Genomic DNA, 13,070 nt, shown 5'->3' with positions numbered 1-13,070 from the left:
ATTATTTAAAATACTCGTTGAAGAGGTAGGGTTTCAGATGTTTTCGCAAGATGGACAGGGACTCTGCTGTCCTAGCTTCAGGGGGAAGATGGACAGGGTCTCTGCTGTCCTAGCTTCAGGGGGAAGATGGGCAGGGACTCTGCTGTCCTGGCTTCAGGGGGAAGATGGACAGGGACTCTGCTGTCCTAGCTTCAGGGGGGAGATGGACAGGGACTCTGCTGCTCTAGCTTCAGGGGGGCAGATGGACAGGGACTCTGCTGTCCTAGCTTCAGGGGTGAGATGGACAGGGACTCTGCTGTCCTAGCTTCAGGGGGAAGATGGACAGGGTCTCTGCTGTCCTAGCTTCAGGGGGAAGATGGACAGGGACTCTGCTGTCCTAGCTTCAGGGGGGAGATGGACAGGGACTCTGCTGCTCTAGCTTCAGGGGGGCAGATGGACAGGGACTCTGCTGTCCTAGCTTCAGGGGGGAGATGGACAGGGACTCTGCTGTCCTAGCTTCAGGGGGAAGATGGACAGGGTCTCTGCTGTCCTAGCGTCAGGGGGAAGATGGACAGGGACTCTGCTGTCCTAGCTTCAGGGGGGAGATGGACAGGGACTCTGCTGCTCTAGCTTCAGGGGGGCAGATGGACAGGGACTCTGCTGTCCTAGCTTCAGGGGGGAGATGGACAGGGTCTCTGCTGTCCTAGCTTCAGGGGGAAGATGGACAGGGACTCTGCTGTCCTAGCTTCAGGGGTAAGATGGTTCCACCATTGAGGTACCAGGACAGAGAAGAGCTTGGACTGGGCTGAGAGGGAGCTGCCCTCCTGTAGGGGTGGGAGGGCCAAGAGATCAGAGGAGGCAGAACGGAGTGCTCAGGTTGGGGTGTAGGGTTTGAGCGTAGCCTGATGATAGGGAGGGGTAGTTCCTCTTGCTGCTCCCTAGGTAAACACCATGGTCTGGTAGTGGATGCGAGCTTCGACTGGAAGTGTGTTGAGAAGCGGGGTGACATGGGAGAACTTGGGAAGTTGTAAAGTACTTAAGTAAAAATACTTTGAAGTACTACTTAAGTCATTTTTTGGGGTATCTGTAATGGACAATCACTTTACTATTTATATTTTAACTTTTACTTCACTACGTTCGTAAAGAAAATAATGTACTTTTTACTCCTAACATTTTCTCTGGCAGACAAAAGCACTCGTTACATTTTGAATTCTTAGCAGGACAGGGAAAACGGTCCAATTCACACACATATCAACAGAACATCCCTGGTCATCCCTACTGCCTCTGATCTGGAGGACTCACTAAACAGAGAACATCCCTGGTCATCCCTACTGCCTCTGATCTGGAGGACTCACTAAACAGAGAACATCCCTGGTCATCCCTACTGCCTCTGATCTGGAGGACTCACTAAACAGAGAACATCCCTGGTCATCCCTACTGCCTCTGATCTGGAGGACTCACTAAACAGAGAACATCCCTGGTCGTCCCTACTGCCTCTGATCTGGAGGACTCACTAAACAGAGAACATCCCAGGTCATCCCTACTACCTCTGATCTGGAGGACTCACTAAACAGAGAACATCCCTGGTCATCCCTACTGCCTCTGATCTGGAGGACTCACTAAACAGAGAACATCCCTGGTCATCCCTACTGCCTCTGATCTGGAGGACTCACTAAACAGAGAACATCCCTGGTCCTCCCTACTGCCTCTGATCTGGAGGACTCACTAAACAGAGAACATCCCTGGTCATCCCTACTGCCTCTGATCTGGAGGACTCACTAAACAGAGAACATCCCTGGTCGTCCCTACTGCCTCTGATCTGGAGGACTCACTAAACAGAGAACATCCCTGGTCCATCCCTACTGCCTCTGATCTGGAGGACTCACTAAACAGAGAACATCCCTGGTCATCCCTACTGCCTCTGATCTGGAGGACTCACTAAACAGAGAACATCCCTGGTCATCCTTACTGCCTCTGATCTGGAGGACTCACTAAACAGAGAACATCCCTGGTCATCCCTTGTAAATGATGTGGAACGATTTATACTTTTACTTTTGATACTTACTTATATTTTAGCAATTACATTTACTTTTGATACTTAAGTATATTTAAATGCCTAATACTTTCTGAATTTACCCAAGTAGTATTTTACTGGGTGACTTTTACTTGAGTAATTTTCTATTATGATATCTTTACTTTTACTCAAGTATGACAATTGGGTTCTTTTTCCACCACTGTGTAGTGGATGCAAGCTTAAACTAGAAGCCAGTGGAGTGTGCGGAGGAGTGGGGTGACATGGGAGAACTTGGCTGCTGCATTGTGGATAAATTGCAGGGGTTTGATGGCACAAGCTGGGAGCCCAGCCAACAGCGAGTTGCAGTAGTCCAGATGGAAGAGGCCTGGATTAGGACCTGCGCCACTTCCTGTGTGAGGTAGGGTCGTACCCTACGGATGTTGTACAGCATGAACCTGCAGGAACGAGTCACTGCTTTGATGTTTGCTGAGAACGACAACATGTTGTCCAGGGTCACGCCAAGGTTCTTTTCACTCTTGGATGGGGACACCGTGGAGTTCTCCACCGTGATGGAGAGGTCTTGGAGCGGACAGGCCTTCCCGGAGAGGAACAGCAGCTCCGTGTTGTTGTGGTGGTGGACAGACATCCAAGCTGAGATATCTGCCAGGCACGCAGAGATGTGTGTCGTCACCTGGGTGTCAGACGGGGGGGAAGGAGAAAAGTAGTTGAGTGTCATCCTCATTGCAGTGATAGGAGAGACCATGTGAGGATATGACAGAGCTGAGTGACTTGGTGTATAGAGAGAAGAGGAGAGGGCCTTGAACCGAGCCCTGGGGGACACCAGTAGTGAGAGTACGTGGTGCAGACACAGATCCTCTCTATGCCACCTGGTAGGAGCGGCCTGCCAGGTAGGATGCAATCCAAGAGTGTGCAGAGCCTGAGACACCCAACCCTGAGAGCGTGGAGAGGAGGATCTGATGGTTCACGGTGTCAAAGGCAGCGGACAGATCTAGAAAGATGAGAACAGAGGAGAGAGAGTCAGCTTTGGCAGTGTGGAGAGCCTCCGTGAGACAGAGAAGAGCAGTCTCGGGTTGAGTGACCCATCTTGAAGCCTGACTGGTTAGGGTCCAGAAGATGGTTCTGAGAGAGATAGCGAGAGAGTTGGTCAGAGACAGAACGTTCAAATGTTTTGGAAAGAAAATAAAGAAAGGATACAGTTCTGTAGTTTTGGACCTCGGAGGAGTGACAGCCATAGGAGTTGGCTACAGATCTGGGAACAGGCTACAAACAGATCTGGGAACAGGCTACAAACAGATCTGGGAACAGGCTACAAACAGATCTGGGAACAGGCTACAAACAGATCTGGGAACAGGCTACAAACAGATCTGGTAACAGGCTACAAGCAGATCTGGGAACAGGCTACAAACAGATCTGGGAACAGGCTACAAACAGATCTGGGAACAGGCTACAAACAGATCTGGGAACAGGCTACAAACAGATCTGGGAACAGGCTACAAACAGATCTGGGAACAGGCTACAAACAGATCTGGGAACAGGCTACAAACAGATCTGGAAACAGGCTACAAACAGATCTGGGAACAGGCTACAAACAGATCTGGGAACAGGCTACAAACAGATCTGGGAACAGGCTACAAACAGATCTGGGAACAGGCTACAAACAGATCTGGGAACAGGCTACAAACAGATCTGGGAACAGGCTACAAACAGATCTGGGAACAGGCTACAAACAGATCTGGGAACAGACACCATAATAATGCCTTCAGGCTGTCAGGAAGACACCATAATAATGCCTTCAGCCTGTCAGGAAGACACCATAATAATGCCTTCAGGCTGTCAGGAAGACACCATATAACTTCAGGCTGTCAGGAAGACACCATAATAATGCCTTCAGCCTGTCAGGAAGACACCATAATAATGCCTTCAGGCTGTCAGGAAGACACCATAATAATGCCTTCAGCCTGTCAGGAAGACACCATAATAATGCCTTCAGGCTGTCAGGAAGACACCATAATAATGCCTTCAGGCTGTCAGGAAGACACCATAATAATGCCTTCAGCCTGTCAGGAAGACACCATAATAATGCCTTCAGCCTGTCAGGAAGACACCATAATAATGCCTTCAGGACCAAACTGGAACAAGCCTCCTCTTATCCAGGACACTGGACATACACTCTGTAATGAACCTGCAACACTCTCATAAACTACCTAGACTTGATGAATCAACACTCTCATAAACTACCTAGACTTGATGAATCAACACTCTCATAAACTACCTAGACTTGATGAATCAACACTCTCATAAACTACCTAGACTTGATGAATCAACACTCTCATAAACTACCTAGACTTGATGAATCAACACTCTCATAAACTACCTAGACTTGATGAATCAACACTCTAATAAACTACCTAGACTTGATGAATCAACACTCTCATAAACTACCTAGACTTGATGAATCAACACTCTCATAAACTACCTAGACTTGATGAATCAACACTCTCACTCTGATCCCAGACCACTCTGATCCCAGACCACTCTGATCCCAGACCACTCTGATCCCAGTCCACTCTGATCCCAGTCCACTCTGATCCCAGTCCACTCTGATCCCAGACCACTCTGATCCCAGTCCACTCTGATCCCAGACCACTCTGATCCCAGTCCACTCTGATCCCAGTCCACTCTGATCCCAGTCCACTCTGATCCCAGACCACTCTGATCCCAGACCACTCTGATCCCAGTCCACTCTGATCCCAGTCCACTCTGATTCCAGATCACTCTGATCCCAGACCACTCTGATCCCAGTCCACTCTGATCCCAGTCCACTCTGATCCCAGACCACCAGTCCACTCTGATCCCAGACCACTCTGATCCCAGTCCACTCTGATCCCAGACCACTCTGATCCCAGACCACTCTGATCCCAGACCACTCTGATCCCAGTCCACTCTGATCCCAGACCACTCTGATCCCAGTCCACTCTGATCCCAGTCCACTCTGATCCCAGTCCACTCTGATCCCAGACCACTCTGATCCCAGTCCACTCTGATCCCAGTCCACTCTGATCCCAGTCCACTCTGATCCCAGACCACCAGTCCACTCTGATCCCAGTCCACTCTGATCCCAGTCCACTCTGATCCCAGACCACTCTGATCCCAGACCACTCTGATCCCAGTCCACTCTGATCCCAGTCCACTCTGATCCCAGACCCAGACCACTCTGATCCCAGTCCACTCTGATCCCAGTCCACTCTGATCCCAGACCATTCTGATCCCAGACCACTCTGATCCCAGTCCACTCTGATCCCAGTCCACTCTGATCCCAGACCACTCTGATCCCAGTCCACTCTGATCCCAGACCACTCTGATCCCAGACCACTCTGATCCCAGTCCACTCTGATCCCAGACCATTCTGATCCCAGTCCACTCTGATCCCAGTCCACTCTGATCCCAGTCCACTCTGATCCCAGTCCACTCTGATCCCAGTCCACTCTGATCCCAGACCACCAGTCCACTCTGATCCCAGACCACTCTGATCCCAGTCCACTCTGATCCCACACCACTCTGATCCCTGACCACTCTGATCCCAGACCACTCTGATCCCAGTCCACTCTGATCCCAGACCACTCTATCCCAGTCCACTCTGATCCCAGACCACTCTGATCCCAGTCCACTCTGATCCCAGTCCACTCTGATCCCAGTCCACTCTGATCCCAGACCACTCTGATCCCAGTCCACTCTGATCCCAGACCACTCTGATCCCAGACCACTCTGATCCCAGTCCACTCTGATCCCAGTCCACTCTGATCCCAGACCACCAGTCCACTCTGATCCCAGTCCACTCTGATCCCAGTCCACTCTGATCCCAGTCCACTCTGATCCCAGTCCACTCTGATCCCAGTCCACTCTGATCCCAGACCACTCTGATCCCAGTCCACTCTGATCCCAGACCACTCTGATCCCAGACCACTCTGATCCCAGTCCACTCTGATCCCAGTCCACTCTGATCCCAGACCACCAGTCCACTCTGATCCCAGTCCACTCTGATTCCAGTCCACTCTGATCCCAGTCCACTCTGATCCCAGTCCACTCTGATCCCAGACCACTCTGATTCCAGTCCACTCTGATCCCAGACCACTCTGATCCCAGTCCACTCTGATCCCAGACCACTCTGATCCCAGTCCACTCTGATCCCAGACCACTCTGATCCCAGTCCACTCTGATCCCAGACCACTCTGATCCCAGACCACTCTGATCCCAGTCCACTCTGATCCCAGTCCACTCTGATCCCAGACCACTCTGATCCCAGTCCACTCTGATCCCAGACCACCAGACCACTCTGATCCCAGTCCACTCTGATCCCAGTCCACTCTGATCCCAGTCCACTCTGATCCCAGTCCACTCTGATCCCAGACCACTCTGATCCCAGACCACTCTGATCCCAGTCCACTCTGATCCCAGTCCACTCTGACACCTCTGCTGTGCCCCTGAGGACCAAGGAAACATCCAGGAGTGCTGCACCGTTGCAGCACATGTGTGTATCTGATTGCATTGGGGAAAAGACAGACAAATCTATTCTAACGAAATTGCCAATAAAGTATAGATTTCTTATATTCTATTATAAAATATATATATATACACATTTTTGTACAATAATTCATTTGATAACTGTAGCTCAGCTGGTAGAGCATGGTGTTTGCAACGCCAGGGTTGTGGGTTTGATTCCCACGGGGGGCCAGCACAGGAAGAAAAAAAAATCTATGAAATGAAATGAAATGTATGTATTCACTACTGTAAGTCGCTCTGGATAAGAGCGTCTGCTAAATGACGTAAAATGATAAATTTAAACAGAATGATCCATCATGAAATCTTTCTTTGAGTTGCATATATGGTAGGCTATTCAACGCCTAGTATTGCGATACAATACTGAAGTGCGTTATAGTTTGAGTAGATGTGCATAGCCTGTGTGTCAAGCCACTGTTTCTGTATATGGTGGGAGTTTCTGGAATTCTGAAGCGCTGTAATTCTCGTGACAACTTGGAGAGCCCCTCACATCTCCATAATTCCACCCGTAGACGTGTCCGCTGCACGTTGGAGAAATCTCAGCGCATCTACGCTATGATTCTGACGTCCTGTAATGGCTAGTGTGTCTACGGATTTTTTGCTGACGTTTTTCCACATTGCGCAAAAAAATGTTGAGTGTGCATAATTAACAGTTGCGGTCGTTGCTGATTCTGACCTGTCACAGGGTGACGAGGGACGGAGGGACGAGCTGGGGGGGAGGGACAGGGACAGGGGGGGGGGCACGACGACGATGTTGCTGTGGCTCTGACGTCATGGCGGGGCGCTATAACGAAGCCGACGGACTTCCAATAAAAGTCGGTGCATCCCAATGCGTCTGCTCCAAGACTGTTCCTGTTGCTGTTCTTCTGAAGTGGACCTGTGTAGAGACACAACGATGCAGACCCATAAACAGGACCTCTCGTCTCTTCTGATTGCTGTGGGAACTCTGTTGTCCGGATTGCATGGTAAGAATAACCTGTCGTCTCTTCTGATTGCTGTGGGCCACTCTGTTCTCGGGACTGCATGGATGATAAACCTGGACTTGACTCCAAAGTTTTTAGGACGTTGTAGACTTGATTAAATTGGTCCAACTCTGATTAGGAACTTTTATGCAGCTTTATATGCAGTGTACACGGCTATGGCTGTAGTATTGTTGTTGTTATTATGCATTCATGTTAACAACAAATAGAAAACACGTACCTGATAAACCTCTGTTAATCTATAAGATCACAAGAAATATATCACTGTTTCATGATATCAGATATTACCTTCATCTAAAAAATAAAAATAAAAAAACCCACAATACACTTCAGTTTGAGTGGTTACACTCAGAAATGATTTCTCTTAAATTGAGATATTGATAAAACTATGAATAATCAGTAGCGGTTATGTTTCACTCCCTTTATTCACATGGCACAGTAGTGATGGAAACAGATGGTGAGAGATGTAGGTGAGATGAGATGAAGGCCGAAGGCGGGTGTAATTCCTATCATTTCATCTCTGAGCATGTTGAATCCTGTTGAATCCTGTTCAGCTGATGATACAGTAGTTACTCTGTTTGTGCTCCGTACATTCAGCTGATAATAAGGCTAGTGTTTGAGTCAGTTGGTCTGCTTGGTACGGAAGCTGACCGGTACGGCCCAGAGCAGCAGGTTTTAGCCAATGGGAAGACCAGAGCAGTGGGTTTTAGCCAATGGGGAGACCAGAGCAGTATGTTTTAGCCAGTGGGAAGACCAGAGCAGTAGGTTTTAGCCAATGGGAAGACCAGAGCAGCAGGTTTTAGCCAATGGGAAGACCAGAGCAGCAGGTTTTAGTCAATGGGAAGACCCAGGTTTTAGGCAATGGGAAGAAGCTTGTCTTGGAATAATTCAGCAGGCTTTATCCAAACTTTTATCCAAACTTTTATCCAAACAACAGTAGCCTTCAGTAGCCTTCAGCATCATTCAGCATCCTTCAGTAGCCTTCAGTAGCCTTCAGCATCCTTCAGTTGCCTTCAGTTTCCTTCAGTAGCCTTAAGCATCCTTCAGCATCATTCAGACTCCTTCAGTAACCTTCAGCATCCTCAAGTTGCCTTCAGTAACCTTCAGCATCATTCAGCATCCTTCAGTTGCCTTCAGAATCATTCAGTTTCCTTCAGTAGCCTTAAGCATCCTTCAGCATCCTTCAGTAACCTTCAGCATCATTCAGTGGCCTTCAACATCCTTCAGTAACCTTCAGCATCCTCCAGTAGCCTTCAGTAACCTTCATCATCCTCCAGTAGCCTTCAGTAGCCTTCAGCATTCTTCAGCATCATTCAGCATCCTTCAGTTGCCTTCAGTAGCCTTCAGTAGCCTTCAGCATTCTTCAGTAGCCTCCAGTATCCTTCGGTAGCCTTCAGCCTCCTTCAGTAGCCTTCAGCCTCCTTCAGTAGCCTCCAGTAGCCTTCAGCATCCTTCAGCATCCTCCAGCATCCTTCAGTAGCCTTCAGAATCCTTCAGTAGCCTTCAGCATCCTTCAGTAGCCTTCAGCATCCTTCAGTGGCCTTCAGCATCCTCCAGCATCCTTCAGTAGACTTCAGCATCCTTCAGTGGCCTTCAGCATCCTCCAGTAGCCTTCAGCATCCTTCAGTAGCCTTCAGTAGCCTTCAGCATCCTTCAGTAGCCTTCAGCATCCTCCAGTAGCCTTCAGCATCCTTCAGTAGCCTTCAGCATCCTCCAGTAGCTTTCAGCCTCCTTCAGTAGCCTTCAGTAGCCTTCAGCCTCCTTCAGTAGCCTTCAGTAGCCTTCAGCCTCCTTCAGTAGCCTTCAGCCTCCTTCAGTAGCCTTCAGCCTCCTTCAGCCTCCTTCAGTAGCCTTCAGTCTCCTTCAGCCTCCTTCAGCCTCCTTCAGTAGCCTTCAGTAGCCTTCAGCCTCCTTCAGTAGCCTTCAGTAACCTTCAGCATCCTTCAGTAGCCTTCAGTAGCCTTCAGCATTCTTCAGTAGTCTCCAGTATCCTTCGGTAGCCTTCAGCCTCCTTCAGTAGCCTTCAGCCTCCTTCAGTAGCCTCCAGTAGCCTTCAGCATCCTTCAGCATCCTTCAGCATCCTCCAGCATCCTTCAGTAGCCTTCAGCATCCTTCAGTAGCCTTCAGCATCCTTCAGTGGCCTTCAGCATCCTTCAGTGGCCTTCATCATCCTCCAGCATCCTTCAGTAGACTTCAGCATCCTTCAGTGGCCTTCAGCATCCTCCAGTAGCCTTCAGCATCCTTCAGTAGCCTTCAGTAGCCTTCAGCATCCTTCAGTAGCCTTCAGCATCCTTCAGTAGCCTTCAGCATCCTCCAGTAGCCTTCAGCATCCTTCAGTAGCCTTCAGCATCCTCCAGTAGCTTTCAGCCTCCTTCAGTAGCCTTCAGTAGCCTTCAGCCTCCTTCAGTAGCCTTCAGTAGCCTTCAGCCTCCTTCAGTAACCTTCAGTAGCCTTCAGTAACCTTCAGCATCCTCCAGTAGCCTTCAGTATCCTTCATTATCCTTCAGTAGCCTTCAGCCTCCTTCAGCCTCCTTCAGCCTCCTTCAGTATCCTTCAGCCTCCTTCAGTAGCCTTCAGTCTTCAGTATCGTTTAGTGGGGTTCGTACATTGTTTGTAGTAATCTGTTGGATTTGAACCCATGACCTTGACGCTGACTCTATTGGAGAATTGCGACTCCATTTTTCCACCAGAAAACCCATAATTTGGTGTTTTGTTGATGTTGGTGGAAAACGCTTTCTCAGGCGCCGCTCCAGAATCTCCCATAAGCGTTCAATTGGCTTGGTTTACATAGAGGGGACGTTTATTTTGTTGTTGTCGCTGAGTTTAGTTTTCATGCTGATCGAAGCATTCAGTGACCAGTCATGCCCTGTGGATGAGGGGGGGGGGGGCCTTGTCATCTTGGATGAGGCCACTGTCATCAGGACATAAATGATTCACCACAGGACTTGATCCCTCAGAATGGCTGTTTACCTCTAAGGGGTTGAGTAGACCTAAAACCAGGTTAGGAAAATGCACCCCTCACACCATAACAGAGCCGCCAGAACCATCATTTACTCAAGTGTCTCCATTATTTTTGGCCGTTACATCAGATCAGACTGATATCTCGTCATATAACGACGATGGCATAAATATTATAATTATGTCTAATTTTTTCTGTTTCTGTTCCAGGTGCTAAATGGGCGTACACTGGTAAGTGGATGATTTATTTCTCTCTGATAACATGGTGATGTAGAGTTACCATGGGGATGTAGAGATAACATGGTGATGTAGAGTTACCATGGGGATGTAGAGTTACCATGGGGATATAGAGATAACATGGTGATGTAGAGTTACCATGGGGATGTAGAGATAACATGGTGATGTAGAGTTACCATGGGGATGTAGAGATAACATGGTGATGTAGAGTTACCATGGGGATGTAGAGTTACCATGGGGATATAGAGATAACATGGTGATGTAGAGTTACCATGGGGATATAGAGATAACATGGTGATGTAGAGATAATAGATGGTTATTATATCAATATGATGGTTATTATATCAATATGATGGTTATTATATCAATATGATGGTTATTATATCAATATGATGGTTATTAAATCAATATTTGTTTCCACCTCCATTTCTCACGTAATTAATTTTACCGACACAAAAAGATCCCACCATGATGAACAAAACTAAATTATCTGTCAGCATTTATAAAATTGTCCCGGAACTTCCTGTTTCCGTCACAGCTGTCGTGATTTAAAAAAATATACTTTGGATGGAAATGTGTTTAGTGAGCTGAATGTATAAAAGCATGTTGAGTAAAATTACAAATTCATATTTCCTTTAGAAGGCATGGGTCACTGTAGTATGTTGGGTCAACTACATTGAGCTCCAAAAATATTGGGACAGGGACATTTTAGTTTTTTGTTTCGGCTCTGTACTCCAGCACTTTGGATTTGAAATTATACAATGACTATGAGGTTAAAGTGCAGACTGTCAGCTTTAATGTGATGGTATTTTCATCCATAACGGTTGAACTGTTTAGAAATTACAGCACTTTTTGTACGTTGTCCCTCTATTTTAGGGGAGCAAAAGTATTTCCGCAATTGTAAGGCAATCAGCTGCAAAATGATTGTGATGTTTTTTTTTACAGTGTACTAGACTAAATTATTGTTTTGACTGTCTGCTTCACCTGTAGTCCTGGTGACATAGCCTGGTGACATAGCCTGATGGACCTGTCTGAGACTGTGGTCCTGGTGACATAGCCTGGTGACATAGCCTGATGGACCTGTCTGAGACTGTGGTCCTGGTGACATAGCCTGGTGACATAGCCTGATGGACCTGTCTGAGACTGTGGTCCTGGTGATATAGCCTGGTGACATAGCCTGATGGACCTGTCTGAGACTGTAGTCCTGGTGACATAGCCTGGTGACATAGCCTGATGGACCTGTCTGAGACTGTGGTCCTGGTGACATAGCCTGATGGACCTGTCTGAGACTGTAGTCCTGGTGACATAGCCTGGTGACATAGCCTGATGGACCTGTCTGAGACTGTGGTCCTGGTGACATAGCCTGGTGACATAGCCTGATGGACCTGTCTGAGACTGTAGTCCTGGTGACATAGCCTGGTGACATAGCCTATTGGACCTGTCTCAGACTGTAGTCCTGGTGACATAGCCTATTGGACCTGTCTGAGACTGTAGTCCTGGTGACATAGCCTGATGGACCTGTCTGAGACTGTAGTCCTGGTGACATAGCCTGGTGACATAGCCTATTGGACCTGTCTCAGGCTGTAGTCCTGGTGACATAGCCTGGTGACATAGCATATTGGACCTGTCTCAGACTGTAGTCCTGGTGACATAGCCTGGTGACATAGCCTATTGGACCTGTCTCAGGCTGTAGTCCTGGTGACATAGCCTGGTGACATAGCCTATTGGACCTGTCTCAGACTGTAGTCCTGGTGACATAACCTGGTGACATAGCCTGGTGACATAGCCTATTGGACCTGTCTCAGGCTGTAGTCCTGGTGACATAGCCTGGTGACATAGCCTATTGGACCTGTCTCAGACTGTAGTCCTGGTGACATAGCCTGATGGACCTGTCTGAGACTGTAGTCCTGGTGACATAGCCTGGTGACATAGCCTATTGGACCTGTCTCAGACTGTAGTCCTGGTGACATAGCCTGATGGACCTGTCTCAGACTGTAGTCCTGGTGACATAGCCTGATGGACCTGTCTCAGGCTGTAGTCCTGGTGACATAGCCTGGTGACATAGCCTGGTGACATAGCCTATTGGACCTGTCTGAGACTGTAGTCCTGGTGACATAGCCTGGTGGACCTGTCTCAGACTGACTAGCTATCCCCCTCCCCCATCTCCAACGTCCGCATCCCTCTCCCAACACATGGTCTCAAACTGCATCATTTTGTTTCTCTCCGTCTCCCACACACTTTCAACGTTTAGATAATAAATAAATAATAAAGCGTTTGACCTTTTTATTGTGTTAACGACGGAGGACTGGTTGATTTCCACTTCT

The 13,070-nt window shown here is 48.2% G+C and overlaps 1 protein-coding gene across 1 annotated transcript in view; it reads left to right on the top strand.

Moving 5' to 3' along the window:
• Window positions 1–7,317: 7,317 nt before the first annotated feature.
• The window catches only part of ca12 (carbonic anhydrase XII), a 50,902-nt gene continuing 45,149 nt past the window's right edge, over window positions 7,318–13,070 (top strand). Inside the window, 2 exon segments of the mRNA XM_045706209.1 lie at window positions 7,318–7,536; window positions 10,720–10,740. Of these exon segments, the coding sequence (XP_045562165.1) occupies window positions 7,401–7,536; window positions 10,720–10,740 (157 nt within the window). The 5' untranslated portion in view covers window positions 7,318–7,400.

Source organism: Salmo salar, chromosome ssa23, assembly GCF_905237065.1.
Source record: "Salmo salar chromosome ssa23, Ssal_v3.1, whole genome shotgun sequence".
NCBI classification, from domain to species: domain Eukaryota; kingdom Metazoa; phylum Chordata; class Actinopteri; order Salmoniformes; family Salmonidae; genus Salmo; species Salmo salar.
This window is presented reverse-complemented; position numbering and strand designations above follow the sequence as displayed.